We start from the raw sequence: 20121 nt of genomic DNA on the forward strand, positions 1-20121 counted from the left end.
GTCACTAACTCCATTAATGTCCAGCTCGGATCTTTTACATCCGTTCAAAAGTGAGATCATTTGCCGGATGGCACAAAATGACAGCTGTCATAAGCATTCATTAATGCTCTTGGCAGTGTCATGTCATAGTTTTGATGGTCTTATGACAGTCTTATGGCGCCACTGTCAATTAAAATAACTAGAAATGATTGAAACAACTAAAACAGTAAGAAATCATTAGCACAGAACATGAATTTTGATTGTAATTTACGTGCTAGGAGGCATTTTGGGCGACAACAGTATTGACAGCAGTTGGCAGCGGAGGTTGACTGTCTTCCCCGAGGGAGCTTTGATGGCCAAATGAAGCTTTGCAGCCAATTCAGGTTCATTTGGTCCGATGACGGTCTAAAGACGCCGCTGTCAAATCAACTGTTACCAGTTAATATCTTTTGGTGTAAATATCCCATGATACAGTGAGGAGAGCTGCGACTTATAGTCCAGTGGGGCTTATCTATGAACAAATGCTGTTTTGTGGCAAATTTGGTGGGTGGCGGCTTATAGTCAGGTGCGCCTTATAGTCCAAAACTTATGGTACTTCAATAATCGATAGCGGCAGCAGCCCTATCAACAGAAATGAATCCCAGAATGACCTCAGATCAACAGGAAGTGACCCGATATGCTAAACTTCCCTCTTTCCTTCCAGCCTCTCCCAATTCAAACGAATCGGACGTCAACGGCATCGGCCCGGCCGACGACTTCCAGTTTGCTCGACCGAATCGGCCTCAAAAGAGGAAGTAGCTAAAAATAGTTAGCCCTTCCCTCCCACCTGCCGATGTGTGCTTTGTTAAAACATCTCTGAGTAACACGTCCTTATCTTTGTTGTCAAAATGTGCACCGCCGTGTCAACTTTCTCTTGTGCTCGCCCCCCCCCCCCAAAAGGTGCCGATTGTTACATCTTTGAACACCTACGCCGTACTAGCGTCACTTCCTCTCGAGCTATTTATACCGGCCTTCCTTTGTGTCTTTTTAGGAACAGTGTGGGTATTCGTTAGTCACGGCGCAGCGAGGGCGGGCGGCTCCAGTGCAAAAAGCGGCCCCAAAACATTGAGCTTTTCATGGCAGCTAATGAGGAAACCTGATCTAACAGTGGGAAGGTTGTTGATGTTTTTCAGTCTCGTGAGTTGTACGAAGCCCCTAAGGTGACGTGGAAGAAAAAAAAGCAGAGAGGGGGGAAAGAAATTGACATAAAAAAAAAAAAAAACCAGTGCCCCTAAAGGGACATTTGAGATTTCTTTACGATCAAAGCGGAAAAAAAAGTAAAAATAAAAACAGAGGTCGAAGCAAAAAAACATTTTTTTTTTAATATCGAAGCAAAAAAAAAAATTCTTACATTGAGGCAATTCTTTTTCTTACATCAAAGAAAACAAAAAAAATTAACATCAAAGCAAAAAAATTGGGAAGATAATTAGAAGAAAATAACCCCACGAACGTACTCTTTTCTTTCACGGAACCCATGTTCTCTGCATTTGCTGGACATTCATCGGTAACCATGTAGCTGTCCGGAGTATAGCAATTGCTTACTAATGAAGTGAAAAAGGACCTCCAAATCACAGAACGTTTTCCGACGAAAATGTTTGCTTGAGTTTATGACTCTCCTCAAATTTCTTCTGCTTATTTGGAAACTGTGATTAATATCAAGAGTTGATCTGATGTCAACCTATTTTAGGCCTATTTCAGTAAAACTCAATTAACCTGTCCACGGGTGAACACGCCCCATTGTTGCCATTGTTTACCTGGGAATTGAGCTGCACAACACACGTTTTAAATAGAATTTTTTTGCTGTAATCTCAACTTTTTTTTTTTTTTTTTTTGCTTCATTGTGAAATAAAAACATTTTTCACTTCGATGTAAAAATGTTTTGCTTCAATGCAAAAAAAATGTTTCGCTTTGATGCCCCAATTTTTATTTTATTTTATTTTATTTTATTTTTTTTTTGCATGGCTCTCAACTTTTTTTTTTTTTTTTTTACTTCCGTGTCTTTTTTTTTTTGCTTTGACAGAAAAAAATTAATCTTCCGTGTTCTCTTAGAGCACTTTTTTCTTTTTTTTTAAACATCAACTTTTTTTTTTGTTTTCGTGTCTCATTTTTCTTTTTCCATGTCCCTTTAGACAAATGCAAACGTTAGACATCTATCGCAGTCAATGGCAGTATATGAGTTCATACCAAATGTTTGAAATGAGTTCACACAAAATATTGGGATCGCTTTAGTTCAAGAGCACTTAAAAATGGTCAATAGATGGATTTGACATTTATGGCTGTCAATGGTAGTGAATTTAATTTTTTTGTTGCCCCCAGATCCGCCAAAGAATCGCCTGCCGTCAAATGAAGCTTACGCCCATTAAATCGGAGGAAATGTGAAGAGACGTCTGATGTTTTCCCGTCAAAATCCCACTTTTCCCCTCCGCCGTCAAAAGTGGGCTTGAGATGTGGGCGGGGACTCGCTGATCCCGCCTCCTTCCCCTTTCTGGCAAATGGAAGCCCCCGGCGAGTCCGCCGGCGGACGGCCGTATCCGAACGAGGAGACGTCGCCCCCGCGGAGGAAGTGGGCGTCCGAACCCCGCGCCCGAGCCGGCGCTTTCGCCGAGGCGCCTCGGCGCGGCTACGACCCGGCCGGCGATTCCGGGAAGCTGCCGTGCCCGGCGCCCCCCGATGCCGCTTTCCAGAGTTTTTACTCCTACCGGCCGGGCCCGCCGTACCCTCGGCACCCGGAGACGGGAGCCAGACCCCGACCGGGGCCGGAAGCGCGCGCCTGGCCCTTCGCCGGACAGCTGCCGTCGGACGAACTGTACCCCGCCGGGCACCCGGGGGGGCGTTCCGGGAGGTCGCCCCGCCGCCAAAAATCTCCCGGTCTACCCGCATCCTTCGTACCTCGTTCCCAGTCGGGACTCGATCCGGGCGACGAGGGTTACGGTAAGAAGGAGCAGAAAGCCAAAAAGCCCGGAAAGTATATTTGTTACTACTGCGGGCGAGCGTGCGCCAAGCCCAGCGTCCTGAAGAAGCACATACGCTCGCACACGGGCGAGCGGCCGTACCCTTGCGTGCCCTGCGGCTTTTCCTTCAAAACCAAGAGCAACCTTTACAAGCACCGCAAGTCCCACGCGCACGCCATCAAGGCCGGACTGGCGCCCTTTTCCGAGCCGGCCCCCAGGGCGTCGCCCGGAGGCGGTGCCGAGGTCCTCTCCGACGGCGAGCGGAGCACCGACACGGACGAGGAGGGAGCCGAGGGCGCCGCCGTGCCGACGGACAAAGAGGGAGCCGGTGCGCACGTCTCCTTCCCGGCTGAAAAGAGTCCAGGTATTGTACGATCGAAAATGGCCAGATCCGGCCCCGCCAAAGTCGGAAAAAATGTTCGGTAGGCCTCAATGAGAGATCAGAGACTAATGACATTTCTTCCTCATATCTCAGAGCTAAAATAATAAGTCAAGAAAAAGACTTGATTTCCTGTTATTTTTACTTATTCTGTACAGTCGTGTGAAAAAAAAAATAGCACACCCCATGAAATATTCCGTTTCTGTATTAAGAAATGTTCACATATCATCAATGTCTGATCTTGTTTTTCTTTATCTCTGGAAAAAAAAAAAGTGTTTTAATTGCAGGTAAACGACAAAAATGAACATTGTTTTACTCATGAAAGTCAAAATACCAACAAAAATGCATATTCGAACTGAGTTAGGACCACCTAATAGCAAGTGTTACCCCCTTTGGCTGGAATAACTTCGGTGAGACTGAAGCTTTTTGTAGCCATCTAGTCTAGTCTTTGGCATCGGTCTGAAGAAAGTTTGCCTCGCTCCTTCAACGCAGAATACTTTCAGCTGTGACTGACTGTCGAAGTGAGAGAAAACAACATGGTGAGATCAAAGGAGCTGTCTGAGGCCTTCAGAAAGAAGATTGTAGGCACTTAAAAGTCTAGTAAGGGATCTCAAAAGAATATAAAATCCGTCATTCCGCTGTCCGGGAAATGGTATACAAGTGGAGGACATTCAAAACAACTGCTGTCATGCCCAGGTCTGGTGTTGCATCAGTGTGATTGCTCCCCTCAATGATCCTTTTATTAGGCTGAATTGGCTTTCGTTTGGGCTCAAATTGATAACCCAAAGAAAGGTTCACAACTCTCCTCGTCACCATTAGAAGAACGCTTGTTACGTCGGATTCGTCGCTGCAACTAGAAACAAAATTGTCCGCCATCATCGCCGCCATTCAGTACTAAGCACTGTGTTTCCTTGTTGTGACGTCACGCACACAATATGCTGGATTTCCGGGATGTCGGGCGCCGGTTGTTTTAGCTTGACAATCGATCCAAATTTCTATCATTTTCTTGGTGTTGCGATGTGTGTAATTACACAAAGTGGCATGATATGAATCCAAAAGGCATGCATTTTTGGATAAATGATGGAATATAAGCATTTCCCCAGGTGTTTTCATAGACTTTAATAAAGAACTGAATATTTCATGGGGTGTCCCAATTTTTTCACACGCCACTTAAAAATCCAAAATTTTAAAAATAAAAAAAATCCAGAATTTTGTAAATCGGTGACAAAAAAAAAAAAAAAAAAAAAAGCTTTACTCTTTGAAATAGACATAATCAAAGCCTGACTACAAACGGCCCAAAGGCTGGTCAAAACGGTCAATTCTCTCTCAATATGAAAGAAATGCGGGGTCAGAAGATCCCAACTTGTTTGATTTTTGACATGTTTGACTTGAGTCCCAGCCAAAGCGGTACCCGTCTATGACTCCGCAGGTGGCGCAGAACCGGCGTACGCAGACTCGGCCGAAGAGCTGCCTCCGGGTTCCGTCAAAGTGCCTATCTTGATCGTTCCCAAGTCCAGAGGCTCGGAGTGTCCGCCCCTTCAGGAAGCAAAAGGTTCCCGTCGCGCCGCGATGTCGCCGGCCGGGAGAAAAGGTCGTTCGCTGGATGACTCCTTTTTCATCAAGCCGGGTCCGGACCGGGACGGCGCGGCTACGCAATCGCTGAACCTCCTCAGTCCTCACGGCAAAGGCAGCACGGACTCTGGTTACTTTTCGCGTTCCGAGAGCGCGGAGCAGCAGATCAGCCCTCCGAATACCAACGTCAAAACGTACGAGGAGATCATGTTCGGACGGACTTGGTACTACCGACCCAACTCCAGATCTAGGCACTTTGTCACAGTAGCCAAGATCTCCGAGGATCCCGTCTGCTTACGAGGGGACGCCGGAATGTCCGGAGATCCCAAACTGTATCTGACCGGACCCGGTCTGAGCGGTAGCGGACTTCTCGAACCTCCCTCAGATTCGGGGCCTCTCGTCCGGAGCAACTCCGTGCCGACGTCGTCTCCCCCGAACCTCAGCGTCCCCCCGGGGATCCGAGGCAGCCATTCCTTCGACGAGGCGATGACTCCCGACGACGTTTTATACCAGCCGGGCCTTCGTCGACTCCAAAGACAAGCGGCTATCGAACTTCTGGCCCACGAAGCCCACACGGGAGACGCCGAGGGATCCGGACGCGCGGCCAAAAATTTGGATTCGTCTCTCGGGAGGAAAGTGCGCGAACGCGGAACCGATCGCTCTCCCGGAAGCGCGGAGTCCTTCGCCTACGGGACGTACGGCGCGAAAGTTAGCCTGTCGGAAATAGCCACCAGAAAAAGAAGGAAGCAGAAGAGCGTCGGGGACGAGGAGGACAGTCCCGATCACTGCGACAGCAGCTGCGGCGGTTCCGTAGAGATGGCGGGAGACTACGTGAGCTTAGACGGCTCCAGAGGCACTCCCGCGGGGAAGGGTTCTCTCCAGAGCGCCCACAGTCAGTCGGACAGCTTCGAAACCTGTCCTAGCATGTGCTCAGAGGACGCGGCTCCCTTTATGGACTCGGAATGCAGGGCGGCGGCCGGGAACGTCATATCGGTCATCCAGCACACCAACTCCCTCAGTCGGCCCAATTCCTTCGAGAAGTCAGAGTCCTCGGAGCAGCCCGCGTATCGTCCCTCGGGCCCGTCCGGCCAATACTCTGAGCAGTCCGACTCCGACGTCTTCGAAGACGCTCTGAGTCCGGAGAGTACGGAGCGGCGGCGGCAGAGCGACGGCGATCCGGCCTCCCTCTCGTCTTCGTCGTCGCCCGCTCAGGTTTACCACGTCCCGCACAAACTGGTCCGCCAGCCCAACATCCAGGTTCCTGAGATCAGGGTGACGGACGAGAAGGACACGGAAGCGCCGGCGGTCAAGGAGCCGGAGAAGCCTCCTCCGCACGCCGACGAGTTCCAGCTGCCGCAGCGGAGCGACACGCTCTCCCAGATGCCCTCGGAGAAGCTGCCGCCCAAGAAGAAGAGGTTGCGCCTGGCGGACATGGAGCATTCGTCCGGAGAGTCCAGTTTTGAGTCCACCTGCACCAGCCTGTCTCGTAGCCCGAGTCAGGAGAGCAATCTGTCGCATTCCTCCTCCTTCTCCGTGTCCTTTGACAGAGACGAAAGCCTCAAGATGTCATCGCCCACCAAACCGGTATCGCATCTTTATTGTTTTACGGCTAGAAAATGGACTTTCTGGGGCAATTGCATGAGGACGCGCTGCTCTGCTGGTCGGTAAACTCCCGCGGATCACTTCCTGTACATTTTGGGTCACATCACGTTCATTTTGGGTCGGTTACGGTCCACTTTCTGTATAGTTGTGGTCATTCACAGATCACTTTCTGTACTTTTTGAGCCACCTCCAATTGATTTGGGGGCTTTTCCGGGTCATTTTCTATTCATTGGTCGTGTCCCGTTGATTTTGGGCATATCCGGGGCAGTACCTGTTGGTTTTAGGGCACATAATGGTCACGTCCTGTTGATTTTGAGGCATTCCCAGGTCACCTTACGCACACTTTCACTTCCTATTAATTCTGGGGCTTTTACAGCTGGCCTGTACTTGATTTTCGGGTATTTACGAGTCATTTCCTGTCGATTTGTGATTAGGGACTTTGCTAGGAGTTAGGTTCTCGCTGGAACCCCCTCACCTCTCACCATGGCCATGCATTTTAAAGTGCGCAACCCAATGTCATCTATACCTGTCAAAGCCAAAGACGTCTTCATCCGTTAATGCCAACGTGAATTGAGAAAAAGCTACTGACCAGCAGAGCAAAATCTCTATTTTTTTAGACAGTAAGTTGCGGTCCAAAGAAGTTAACGCGATTCCTCTTGCTTTGAAACTTCAGGAGGAGCCGGGAGCTAAAGCGCCAGAGTTTCTGACGGTGCCCGGCGCCCCTCATTCCGGCCAGCACCAGCAGAGAGAGATGAGAAGGTCTTCGTCGGAGCAAGCCCCGTACTCGCTACTTTCGGAGATGCCCGAAATGCGCAGCAAGTCCTTCGACTACGGCAGCTTGTCCACTTCCAGACAGGGCGAGCTCTACACCAGTGCTTCTGCCATGAAGGAACGCCGACGGGGATTTCTTGTCCGACAGGTATGAGAAATTGCAACCACTTCGAGGAGTGCCTAGATTTACCTGAATAGGTCGTTCTTTGTCCGAGATTGTTCCTCAGTTTATTCAAGTGCCGGTAAATCAAGGTGATTTCCGTCCGACACTTATAGGCATCCCTGAGTGTCTATCCTGAGGCGGTCGCCCAGGAACCTGGAGGATCGGAGCTGTTAGTCAAACAGGAGAGTGCGGAGCAAGGGGCGTGGCTCGGCCTGACCGGAACCTCGCATAGAAGCGGCAACAGAACCCAAAGAGTCGGTGGTAAGTTGTAGAAAAACGTAGTCGGTATGGATGCGAGTCAACCGACACTAATGAACACGCGCTTCCCCGCAGTTGTAGGAGTTCACCAGCAGCACGTCCTCCAGCAGAGTATCAGCGAGGACAGTCTGCAGGACGAACCTCCCTATGTCAGGTAAATGCGTCCGATGTAGACTCGTGCTTCCGTTCAAACTCTTGCTCGGCAAAAACAATCGGGCGCTTTCAGGTCTCTCCAGCATCGCCTCCAGACTCAGGGCTCTTCATCCGATGGAGAACACCCTGGGCACGAGTCCATCAACAGGGAAGCCGTCCCTCCGTTCCTCTCTTACCGACAGTCCGCTCTCTTCTGGAGCCAGGAGCTCAGTCAGGCTTCTCGACAACGTCTGACACTCCAGGCCCAGCAGCAACTCCAGAAGCTACACATCCAGTCCCCGAACAGTCTGTCCGGACAGGCGGCGCTCCGCAAACAATCTCCGCACGAAGAAAAATCAGAGGCTTCTTCCGCGAACCCCGTCGTATTCAGAGAACGCGAACTAGGTGCGTCATTAGTTCCCGTGCGCGTCCAAACCCACGTGCCGTCGTACGGTAGTGTGATGTATACTAGCGTTAGTCGGCTTGTAGCGTACGGTCAGCGGAGATCCTTAGTTGGTCAAACGTCGGAAAGCCTCGACGGGTTTCCGGGTACAGCGGGATTCAACCTATCGCACTTTCTGGGAGAGACTGACGGAACGCCGTCGCGCCCCCCGCACTGGAAATCCTCGCTTAGCGGCCCCGACACGGGAATTCCTCTGTCGCTAACGTCGGGTACCGTTTCCACCACGGACGCCTCGGGCTCCGGAGCCGGCGGGAGCAAGAGGATGCTTTCCCCCGCCAGTTCCTTGGAGCTGTTTGTGGAAACCAAGCAGCAGAAGAGGGTGAAGGAAGAAAAGATGTTCGGTCAGATGCTGAAGGAGATGAGCGCCGTCGAGTTGAGCGGAACCGACAAGTCCGAAGACGGAGAATGCGGCCCTCCCGACAATATTGCCGTTCCCGTCCGTTCTTCCGCCCTCCATCGACCCGACGTTCCTCGGCCGGAGAGCTTCACCCCGCCTCTCCAGATCGTCACCGACCCGTCGCCCGTCTCGCGTGGCCGAGATTCACCCGAAGAGCTGGACGTCGACGAGTCCCGAGCGAGCCCGCGCTCCGCCGTGTCCTCCGACGAATCGGAAGATGTCGGCCGGCCCGGGGACGGTTCGCCGTCGGCGGCAGACGCCCGCCGAAGTCCGGGAATCTCCGCGGGACGGACCCTGCTTCTCGCCGACGTGGCCGACGCCCAGCACTTATTCCGGTTCCCGAGTCTGCGTACCGGCAGCAGGGTCAGCTGGTGTTTCCTCAACTACACCAAACCCAACAGCGTAGAAGCGGAACCGCTGAGCTCCATCTACAGCTCCTGGTGCGTGAGCTCCTACAATCCCAACCCTCTGAACCTTAGCACCAAGGTGGCGCTGGCCCTGCTGAGGTCCAAACAGCGGAGTGACACGGAGTTCTTCTACGCCACGGCCGCCTCCGCCGCGGCCCCTAGCTCGGGGAAGCTGGTATCATCAGTCGCCTGGAAGCTCCGATTTGATCAGGTACGCTACATATCAGCTGTAAGGCGAGACGAGGTAACGGGGTCGGGCGTCGTCACTTGTCGGCCATTTTGTGACAGGGCACTTCCACTCACAAAGTCAACAGAGCCTGTACTCTGGAATATAGATTGCTCAATTTTCGGCCAGTCGATTAATTGACAACTCATCATTTTTCAAATCAACCCACAACAATTGTGCTAGTCAATGATTCATTTGGAGACATTGTTTACTTAAAAAGGTTCTAAATCTTTTTTGTAATAGCAAATGTTCAAATTTTTGTTTCTTAAATGAAAAAAAATAGTCAATGTTTTCTCATTTACTTTTTTTCTAGAGCAAAGAAAGAGGGGAAACCTTTTAATTTTATTCTGAATTATTTTTATTTGAATTTTATTTGAGTGAAAAGTTGATGCACACTCAATCATACTTTAGTGGACAGCACTAAGTGATGTAGCGGGCCAGATATGGCCCCCGGGCCCCAAGTTTGACATCGACAAATTATAGCTGGATTTTTTTTTCCTAAAGCAGCCTGGATCATAACCACGTTAATACGGTTTGTCATAAATCAAAGCGTTTGTATACTTTCCAAAGAAGTCCTGTCTCAAAATGGCCGCCAGTTACTTCTGCCACCGGCTCTGCCTTAAAACATTCTGTATTTCTGCAATGAATTGAGACAAAGGGAGAGTGACGCACTCGTCTCGCGCAGATGAAACCGGGGCTAATGCCGCTTGAAATCAGCCATTTTGGAAGGAAGATGGAGGATGCGGCTTCGTGGGCTCGGCCCAAGGAGGAGCGTCCGGACAAGGACGCGTCCGTCAAACCGAGCGCCGCCGCCGAGCCGACTCGCATCAAGATCTTCGAAGGCGGGTACGTCCGACGAATCCGATCGCCGTCGTTTGATCGGGTTTCAAGTCACATGAGTATTTGGCTCTACCACGGGTTTCAGACTCGTGGTCCGGGGGCCAGATCTGGCCCGCCGCATCACTTTAGGTGGCCCGTGAAAGTAAATCACGTGCGTTTTGACATGTTTCTCACAAAAAAAAAAAAACACAAAAAAAAGTAGTAGTAGTTCCTGTAATGCTCGCAGAAATTGAATATTCATTTTTTATTTTGACAGTTTTTCTCCTTTTTTAAAAAGAACAATGGTTTTTGTTTTGTTTTTTAACCCAACTCATTGGCTGCCTTTGACGGTGATAGAGTTCCAATCCATTTTGCAAAACAAAACAAAAAAAAAAGAAAAACAACAGAGTATTAATACTGCTGCAATCAAATATCGTATCCGGATACAACATTTGTCAACTGTTACTTTCATATTTTTCCATACTTTTGACAAGCCTGGTGAATGAAAGTGCCTGTGACAGCATAAAAAAAGTGTCTCAAATAGCATTATTATGTGAATTAAAATCATATTTTGAGACGATTCGACTATATACAACAATTTGGCAAAGCACAGATGATGAGAAATGAGTCTTTTAATCTGCCGTTTAGCCCCGCCTGTCATTATAGCGCTGTAGCGTCCCCAGCTAGAGGATGACGTCGGTAGGGGGACGGTTTAAAATTCAGCCCATTGAGGGGGAAGATTCAGAACGAGGATAATGCGACGAAGACAGCAGTGTTTCAGTCTCTCTACGCCAAAATTTTTACGGGATATTCTCTTTATCCAAGTATTTTTCCCCATTTGCTAAATGAATGGTATGGTCACGACAAATAACAGTCTTGTGCTAAACGGAATATGAAACATTAAAAATGCATTTATTCAGTACGACAGGGCAAAATTACCGCAAAAGTGTCGACTTCTTGCACCTCCCAAATGGTATTTTATGCCACCGGAGATAGTCCGGCTTTTTTCATTTCCCTGCCCCGGCTTTGGAGACGGAGGAAAGAGCGTAAACAAAACAGGAGGCGTGACGGCTTGCCGACGCGCTAACCCAAACCGAGCGGCGTTTCCAAGTCTTATTCTCGCCTTTGGAAAACGAAAAATCCAACAAAACTACCCCAGATCGTGTCATACGGCGACAGAGTTGATCGTCTTCACCGATCGGCCGACCCCCTGCGGCGAGCAAGTTATAGCTCGTCGTTCCCCTGCTGCGGGCAGGAGTGCTCGTTGCCGTGGAAGAAGCTGGAGAATGACTGGCTGCCTGAGCCCGACCCGAGGATAGTGGTCTATCGAAAAGGACCGAGGGGGGCACGCGATAAGCCGCCGGTCGTCGGCCGAGCGGCCTTCTCGGTGGACGAGGAGCATTGTCAGCCACAACGTGCAAGCCACCTCCTTATGAAAACGTGTACCGTGATCCCAGTATTTGACATCATACAAAACACTTAATTTACTCACTTCCTCCTAAGTCCAATGGTCCCACAGCTGTCGGACTTGTTTTGGTGAACGGGAACTTTTTGAAAGCCAAAAAGGCTCACGCCTATTCCTGGTGCAGCGACAAAAACCTGCAGCACATTAGGCTGGTGTGATATGAAAAAAAAAAGAATGAATCTGCAAAATCAGCTCATTCTGCAGTCCATAAAGCAATGCTGTATTGGGAGATGCTGACGCAGGTGACGTCACGTTCGCATTCTTCCGCAATCCAGGAAGTCACTCATTTTCATGGCGCGGGATTCAACTAACGGAATAATATATCGATCGCTTCCACACACATCCGAGCGTTCCATCTCATTCAGGAGCATAAAATACTGCATGAAATATGCAAAAAAAAAAAAAAAAAAACGTTTCTTGCTGTGATAGGCACTTTAAGAGTCTGCAAAATACACTTACTTCCAGGAATGATGATAAGTGACAATTTTGACACGGCCATTCCGTGCTCAGATACAAATCCAACGAGGACTACGTGTACGTTCGCGGACGCGGTCGGGGCAAGTACATCTGCGAGGAGTGCGGCATCCGCTGCAAGAAGCCCAGCATGCTAAAGAAGCACATCCGCACGCATACCGACGTGCGGCCATACGTCTGCAAGTTCTGCAACTTTGCCTTCAAGACCAAAGGTCGGGATGACATCTCAAATCCGACTCCGATCCGGAATATTTTCATCCATTTCTTCTGCTTGAAATGTAGGGAATCTGACCAAGCACATGAAGTCAAAAGCGCACCTGAAGAAGTGTCTGGAGTTGGGCGTGTCCACGTCTTGCGCGGACGACGCCGAAGCGGACGACGCGGGTGAGAAAGTCGTTGGCGACATTTCGTTTTTTGGCGCTAGGCCGGGTCGGGGATATACACTTTTTCTAGCCATCTCGACGTCGTTAAATGAATTGTCAGTTTGCGATTGAGCGAAAAGACTTTCTGCTCCGCAGACGTCGGCGAGGAAGCGGCGGCCCGGCGCAAGACCCCGTCGGATCACCAGTTCTCCGACGCCGACGACTCGGAGGAAGACGACGACGAAGACGAGGAGGAGGAGGACGAAGACGGCGACTCCGCCCCCGGGACGTCGTCGCGCTCGGCCAGCCCGTACGGCGTCCCGGCGGCGGCGCCCGCCCCGCGCCCGCTCTTTGGCTACTTCACCACCGTGCCCAGCATCCGCATCACGGCGCAGGCCTCGCCGGGACGCCGGCCGCCGTCGCCGCCCTCGTCTTCCAGGGACGAAGATTTCCCGTCGCCGTCTTCGCGCCTCTCCTCTCCCGGGCCGGACTTCTCCGGGTGCCCGTCCCCGGCCTCGCCCTGCTCGTCCCCGTCGGGCCGGCGGTACCTGTCGCCGCGGCGCGACGCCTCTCCTCTCGGCGGATGTCGACGCGAGCTCTCCCCCAGGAGGGGGCGCCTGTCGCTGCTCGCCCCGCTGCCGCGCCCCGTCTCTCCCGGGAAACGTGACCTGTCGCCGCGAGGGCGCCACAAGGCCGCGATGCGTCCCAACTCGCCGCGACGCGGGCTTCATCAGCACCTCCTCCTGCAGAGGTCGGTAACTCGTCACCGACCGGAATCTGCTGCTTTTACATAACTTTGGCATTTTTCCACTGATGTCGCTGAAAACTATCAAATCAACAACCTTCTTACCTAAATTCAAACGGCTTTAATATTATTGGCTACCGTTGATGGCGAAAGGGGTCCAATCCGTTTGGACCGGGAGTGCTAGCCAGTGTTGTTTTTGTCAACGGTGACTGTAATGAAAATATTTCCTCGTTTTTGTCATGGCGATGACGAGATGATAACGAGCTAAAAATGTCTATTGGGAGACTAAAACATAACGACCCTAATGCCAGTTTTGGTCTGACGAGACGAGATAAAAATGCGCAATCGTTTCCGTCACGCGTTTACAATGTGTTGTTAACCCACCTTAGCGGTGTCACTTCTGTGACGTGCTGTGCCCACGTTAAGATTTTTTTTTTTTTTTATCTTGAACAGAGAGGATATGCAATGTTGCTTTAGCCTTTAAAAGTCTGTGCTGAGTGATCATCACACACTAAATGTAACTCGCAGCATTTGAGTTCTCGTTACCATTAGGCTAATGCTAATGGCGAGCGTCCTCTTAAACTCTCGGACAACTTTTTTTTACGTACAGTTCGTGGCGTCCGTGCGGATATAATTCATTGAAAATGATGTACTGTGTATTATCACCAAGTTGGCGTTGTCCTTGTAGACGCTACAATATGTGCTCGTCTGTCAATGTTCATTTGAAATAGTTGGAAACAGGTATTCATTTTTAGTTTTTTTTTTTTATTTACAGACAAAAACACTTTTAGTTAACGTCAACAAGCAGACGAAGACAAACACATTATGAGATGACGAAAATATGATGTAAACTAATAAGTATTGTCATCCAAAAGATGAAAATGAAAAGAGCTCTTCCAAACACAACACTGGTGCAGGTGCTAGCGTGTATTAGTGTCAGGTCTTAAATACGCATTTTTTCAAGATGGCATCATCGTGACCGGCCCCTAAAAATTCTTTATTGTGATAAACGGTCAGAATCCTATGGAAATCAAATCCCATTTCGAGTGCTCCGCTACAGTGTTGTACAGCAAAAGTGATATCATTTCATATTTTGTGAGAAGCAAAGTCTGGTTTCTGCTCTTGACTGTGGTGCGTCTCGCCTCGCAGTCAGCAGGTGGGCTCCCGAGGCCTGAGGTCGGCACACCTGGCCGGGCTCCTGAGTCAGGCCCACCCGGGACGACGCCGCGCCGCACAAATGGAAACGGTGAGAATATTCCCTTCACACCGTGAGTGTCAGTTGAAAAAAATTGTCAGGGTTTGCTCAAAAATGCAGATTTTTTTTTCACCCAAAATAAAACTATAATGTATCCCTGTGAGATTTTCATCTGATTCACATGTGAAAAGTTCAAGGCAAATCAATAGTTTAATTACACTCACTTGTATTGATTTCCAAAAGATCTCCTTTGGCGGACCCACAAAATGAAGCCCTTATAATGAAATCAAGGCCAAAAGTATTGTAATCTGAAAAAAGAAATGATTGGGAAAAAAAAAATTGAAACTGATTGTTTAAGTTTTATTCTTGAATCTTTCAAAGGCAAAAATAACGTTTTATTTTTTCCAGTTACAAAGTTGATATTTTCTGGTTTAAAGATTTTTTTTCACTTTCAGATCTTTTTTTTTTCAGTTTCAAATTTATTTATTATTATTATTATTTTTTTTACACATTCAAAATTTTTTTTTTTCACTTTTGGATCTTTTTTCGCTTTCAGATCTTTTTTTTTTTTTTTTTTTCAGTTTCTAAACTTTTTCAAAACGATTGATACAGCCTATCAAAACAACTCCAAATGATGCTGCCTTCAGGAAACGTGGGTACTTTGATGAATTATCACTCCACTCTCTCCACTTTATTTTATTGATACATGTAGATGAAGCAACACTCGGGGGGTGTTTTGTCTTTTGTATGCCAGGTTGTTGACTTTTACCTAAACAAACGATGTGTCCGAAATCCAATAGAAAACACGAATGCGGCGTAGCATCTTTTTGCTAGTTTGTGCTATAATGTTTTTCGTTTGTGCTACTAACATTTTTGAGATATTGTTGCAAAATGGACCTGAAGTGGTGCCATTTGTTTGTGCTAGTTGTAAGGACACCCACATGATGCTGCGGTTCTAGCATCTGATAGATATCCCGTGTATATAGAACTAGATGCGAAATGACAGACTCGCCTGCGTTAGTAAACAGCCGCCATCTTAAAGCAGTAGCCTTCTCAGGAAGGCTTTGTTGTAGCGGACCTAAAGTGAGTAAGTTTTTCTCTAAAATACTCCTAAATCGGCAAAATCTTGAATTTTCTTTGAAACTTTCACATTTCGAAAGTAGACAGAAGGTAAAAAAATGCAATAATGGGAGCAATTTGAACATCTTTATTAGTTGATTAACAACATTAAATGACTTCCAAATATAGCAAGTTACAATCTAGTTAACGCGGCGTGAAGGGGCATAGTTTGTATGAGGCGTGGTTTGTAGCGTGGCTCTGACTGAAGTCGGACCCTTCTCGTAAAATTGGAGAGAGTGGTTTGATAATTCATCAAAAGTACCCACGTTTCCTGAAGGCAGCATCATTTGGGGTCGCTTTGATAGGCCGTCCGTCTCGATCGTCAACACGCCTCTCGTCGAGGCCCCGTGCCCCTGCGTTAAAAGACGACCAAAAGTTTTGAAAGTGGAAAAAAAAAGGATCTGAAAGTGAAAAAAAATTTTGAACGTGAAAAAAAAAAAAATGAATCTGAAAAAATAAGATCGGAAAGTGAACAAAAAAAATCTTTGAACCAGAAAATATCAACTTTGTAACTGGAAAAAAATTTAAGCTAAAAAAAAGAAAGATTCAATAATTTCATTTTGTCTTAATTTTTTATTGCAATAATTTAACTTAAATATTCAGTTTCAAGTTTTGTTTTGCAATCGTTTCTTTTTTTCAAATTACAACACTTTTGACCTTGATTTAACACCATACCCTTATAGTTTGTTTGGTTTTTTTTTTTTTTGTTTAATTTACCTCCAAAATGGAAATGCCTAACTTGCTTTGACATCAATTGGAAGTGAGCCAGACATTTCAATTTATAATTGCCCCAGAACCCACGCGATTATTCCAGCAGTCGGAGATTTTGCTTTATTTGTTTTTCCAGGAGCACGTTCCAGGTTCCCCGGGGGTGCCGGAGCAAGGCAGTCCACCCCATCAAGTCCTGTTCAGTCACCTCCCTCTCCATTCACAACTGCAGGTACTTTTTTCTTCTTATTATTATTTCATTTTAGCAAGGAACGTGAAGTCCATGGGCTAGATGGAATTTTCAGGAAGCGGGCCGCCATTTTGACAGCTCTTCTCTACAACTTGACGTTTTGTGTTTGCGTCAGGTGCGTTCTCCTTTCCCGATGATACCCATCGGAGGGATCCAGATGGTCCACGCCGTGCCGGCGTCGCTCGGCGCTCCGCGGCGGGCCGCGGAACCGCGAAACCCCGAGCCCTCGGCCCCCGCGGGGGAACAAGAGGAGAACGTCCGGACGTGCACCAAAGCCATCGCCTCGCTGCGCATCGACCCCGGGGAAGGCGGCGAGAGGGGGTCGGACGATCCGGAAGAAGGGCGCTCGCCCGCCGTTTCGCCGCCCTCGTCCGCGCCGCCGGGGCTTCAGCACTTTAGCGCGTCCCCGCATCGCCCCTCGCCCGCGTCCTCGCCCCTCGCGGAAACCTGGAAAAGCGCAAAGACCGGTGGGGACGTGTCATAGACGTGCGCCGCTTTTTGCACAATTGACTCTTCTTCTCTTTCATTCTGGAAAAACACGCACACGCACTCGGATGACCACACTGACAATCACATGCATGTATTAGTGCTGGGGGGGGGGATCTTCAATGACCATATGAGGAAGCATAAGCATAGATATCACACACGGCGGTACCTCAAGATACGAAAGCTTCAGTACGCTATTTTGAAAAAAATTTGCTTCGTATTACAAAAAAATATTGATGGTACAAAAGATAGATACGTACTCCAATAGCTAAGCACCGCTCACAACAATGCAACTATGTTTGACTACAAATGTAAATAAAGGGAATATACAATGAAAACAAAAGAAGAATATCAATAGCCAAATGAAATGGCTGCCAAAGTGCACTCTGTGTTTCCTATGAGCTCCAGTAGTCATCTCATCATGTCTGGAGAATGAGCTGGAACCTAATAACTAGTTACACTTAAGTGCCACGAGGGGCAGACAAAGCCATACAAATTTAAGACAGCCAATGAGGGGATATGACAGTCAATGTAACGTGGTGTTTTTAGTATAGCGTGGAATTATGCGATTTACACTGAAAACACCATTCATTTTACAAGAAAAAAAAAATCACAATACGAAAGCCACTCTGGAACAAATAACAAGAACAAAGTTTTGTATCTTGAGGTACCACTGTACATATAGAACTGCAAAATACATGTAACATAATGGTCAATGGAGCATGTATGCTGAAATAGCTATTAATTCCTCCCATAGACTTGATAATAACATTGACGGGATACGGTGCGCGGGGCCGATTAATAGGGGGCCTATCTCCGTCAAAGCTGACCGAGTGGATCGCAGACAAAGAGCTTTTTACGTTGAAAATTCCTGTGAATAAATGCTTAAATCCCTGAATTCTTTATATATATGGCCATAAAACAGTCTCAATTCTTTGTTAAAAGAGCAAAGAACCGGGCAGTTAGCATTTATTTTACTTAAAAATGTCGAATGTGCCGCGGCTACCTTATGAAAACAGCTTTTTCCGTTGAAAATTCTTGTAAATAAATGCTGAAATCCCTGAATTCTTTATAGATATGGATGTAAAACAGTCTTGATTCTTGGTTAAAAGCGGAAAAAAAAAAACAAAACGTGCAGTTAGCGTTTATATTACGTAAATATGTCGAAAAATGATGCTAGTCCGTAGAGGCTAATTTCTCCCATTGATTCTTTTCACATCCTTTCAAAATGCATGCATGGTACGAAAAATATAATAATCCTCCAACAAATCACTCCTGAGACAATCCTTCCTGTTTGTATGCGGTACAGCTTTCGTACTTTTTCAACCAAAATCCGGCATTAGATTGCTGCGTTTGGTGTTTGAGAATAACTCCTCTTGATGTGGGCAGGCCCCCTACTTGAAATCGAAGCGCAGTGCATGACAGATCTGACCCGTCAATACCATGATGAAGTCTGTGTTCCTCCATTTATTATCAAAAGCATTCTTTAAAATAATGGGGGTTTTTTCAAAGTCCAGCCTGAATCATAGCTACGTTAGTGCGGCTTGGTATGAACCAAAGCATTTGGAAATCCGTCAAGAGTATTTTAGTGGAGAAACTAACTCGCCTTACAAAGAAGTCCACTCCTTTAAGACGGCCACCGACTAGCGCTCTATAGATGGCTCTATAGATGAAAATCGATAGGAAGTCACCTAAATGAATGGGAAGTGAGCTGGAAATTCCCCCAAAATAAACAGGAAGTGACAAAAAAAAAAATCTGACGGTCTGTCAACTGCCATGAAATGACTCAAATTGACAGAAAATATCATTGAGAGACAGCGAGAACCAAAAGTGGTATTTGCCATGTGGCAAAATGTATTTTGACATGTGGCATTTTTTATTGGTATGTGGCAAAATGGATTTTGGTTTATGGCATTTTTTTTTTTGTATGCGTCAGTTTTTTGGGGTATATATGGCATTTTTGCAAGACATGCACATCCATGCCATTGACAGCTAAGCATGTCCAAATTTTCCATTATCCAATTTTCATTTTAAATGGCAGAAAAACATGTGTGGCTGTGATTTTTGACTATGCACTTACCATTAGAGCACATTGACATTCAACTGGCACCCAAGTAAGACTATGCCATTGACGGCTTTGCGCGTCCAAATTTTCCATTCATATTAAATGGCAGAAAAAACGTGCGGCTGTGATTTTTGACCATACACTTACCATTACAATCCATTGGCACCCAAGTCAGGCTATGCCATAGACGGCTATGCACGTCCACATTTTCCATTCATTTTGAATTGCAGAAAAAACGCGTTATGATTTTTGACCATACACTTTACATGAGAGCACATCCATTTAGCCCCCCCCCAAAATGCCGTATGGCAAAATCAATTTTGCCACATGGCCAAAAAAATGCCACACGCCAAAATCCATCTTGCCACATGGCAAAAAAAAAAAAATAATGCCACACGCCAAAATCCATCTTGCCACATGGCAAAAAAAAAAAAAATGCCACATGCCAAAATCCATTTTGCCACATGGCAAATACCACTTTTCGTTCTCGGTCCTGCTGTCATGAGGATAGATCCTTTACAATGGCCCGGCACTAGTTTACAGTACACAGCCATAACAACACACATACACAGAGACATAAAACAGAGTACATGCACACGCCCTCAGTTGATGTCGTCAGTTGAGTCCTTTTTTAAAAAGACATTCAAGAGGAACTGGAAGTCTTATTGAAAGACCTTGGAGTGACTGTCAGCTGGTACTTGCATAATAATAATGTCAATGAAAAGCCTGTTGTTAGGCCAAGTGTGCCTTTTGCTGGTGCTTCTTTTTTTTTCCGTCAAGCCCAAGTTTGAAAGAAATGTCAACCCCTGCCCCCCCTCCCTTTTTTTGATCGACACCTTGAAGTGATGAATTCTGATGATGTACGGTTGCACTAAAACATATTTTTATAGGCGTGAAAAGGCTTTTTTGTGTACAGCGGCAATTCAATAATACTATTTATTATGATGTTTATGAATATTGTTACCATGTTTGATAAAGTGTACATTTTCATTTCTTTTTTTCTGTGCCCGACACTTTTTTCTTCTCACGCATGCTTGACGGCTTACACGAGCCATGCGTATTCATGAGGATATTTAGCCTGCGTATGAATTCGT

At 47.2% G+C, this 20121-nt stretch overlaps 1 protein-coding gene across 4 annotated transcripts in view; it reads left to right on the plus strand.

Moving 5' to 3' along the window:
* The window catches only part of hivep2a (HIVEP zinc finger 2a), an 80382-nt gene extending 61000 nt beyond the window's left edge, over positions 1-19382 (plus strand). For all 4 annotated transcript variants that reach the window (XM_057822082.1, XM_057822083.1, XM_057822084.1 and 1 more), the window contains 13 exons: positions 2335-3333; positions 4778-6504; positions 7196-7441; positions 7570-7717; positions 7790-7868; positions 7941-9324; positions 10025-10185; positions 12134-12309; positions 12380-12481; positions 12616-13210; positions 14354-14450; positions 16366-16458; positions 16592-19382. In XM_057822082.1, the coding sequence (XP_057678065.1) occupies positions 2511-3333; positions 4778-6504; positions 7196-7441; positions 7570-7717; positions 7790-7868; positions 7941-9324; positions 10025-10185; positions 12134-12309; positions 12380-12481; positions 12616-13210; positions 14354-14450; positions 16366-16458; positions 16592-16960 (6000 nt within the window). In that variant the 5' untranslated portion in view covers positions 2335-2510 and the 3' untranslated portion in view covers positions 16961-19382. The remainder of the gene's footprint in view (positions 1-2334; positions 3334-4777; positions 6505-7195; positions 7442-7569; positions 7718-7789; positions 7869-7940; positions 9325-10024; positions 10186-12133; positions 12310-12379; positions 12482-12615; positions 13211-14353; positions 14451-16365; positions 16459-16591) is intronic.
* Positions 19383-20121: the final 739 nt, after the last annotated feature.

Source organism: Corythoichthys intestinalis, chromosome 19 (genome assembly GCF_030265065.1).
Source record: "Corythoichthys intestinalis isolate RoL2023-P3 chromosome 19, ASM3026506v1, whole genome shotgun sequence".
NCBI classification, from domain to species: Eukaryota; Metazoa; Chordata; class Actinopteri; order Syngnathiformes; family Syngnathidae; genus Corythoichthys; species Corythoichthys intestinalis.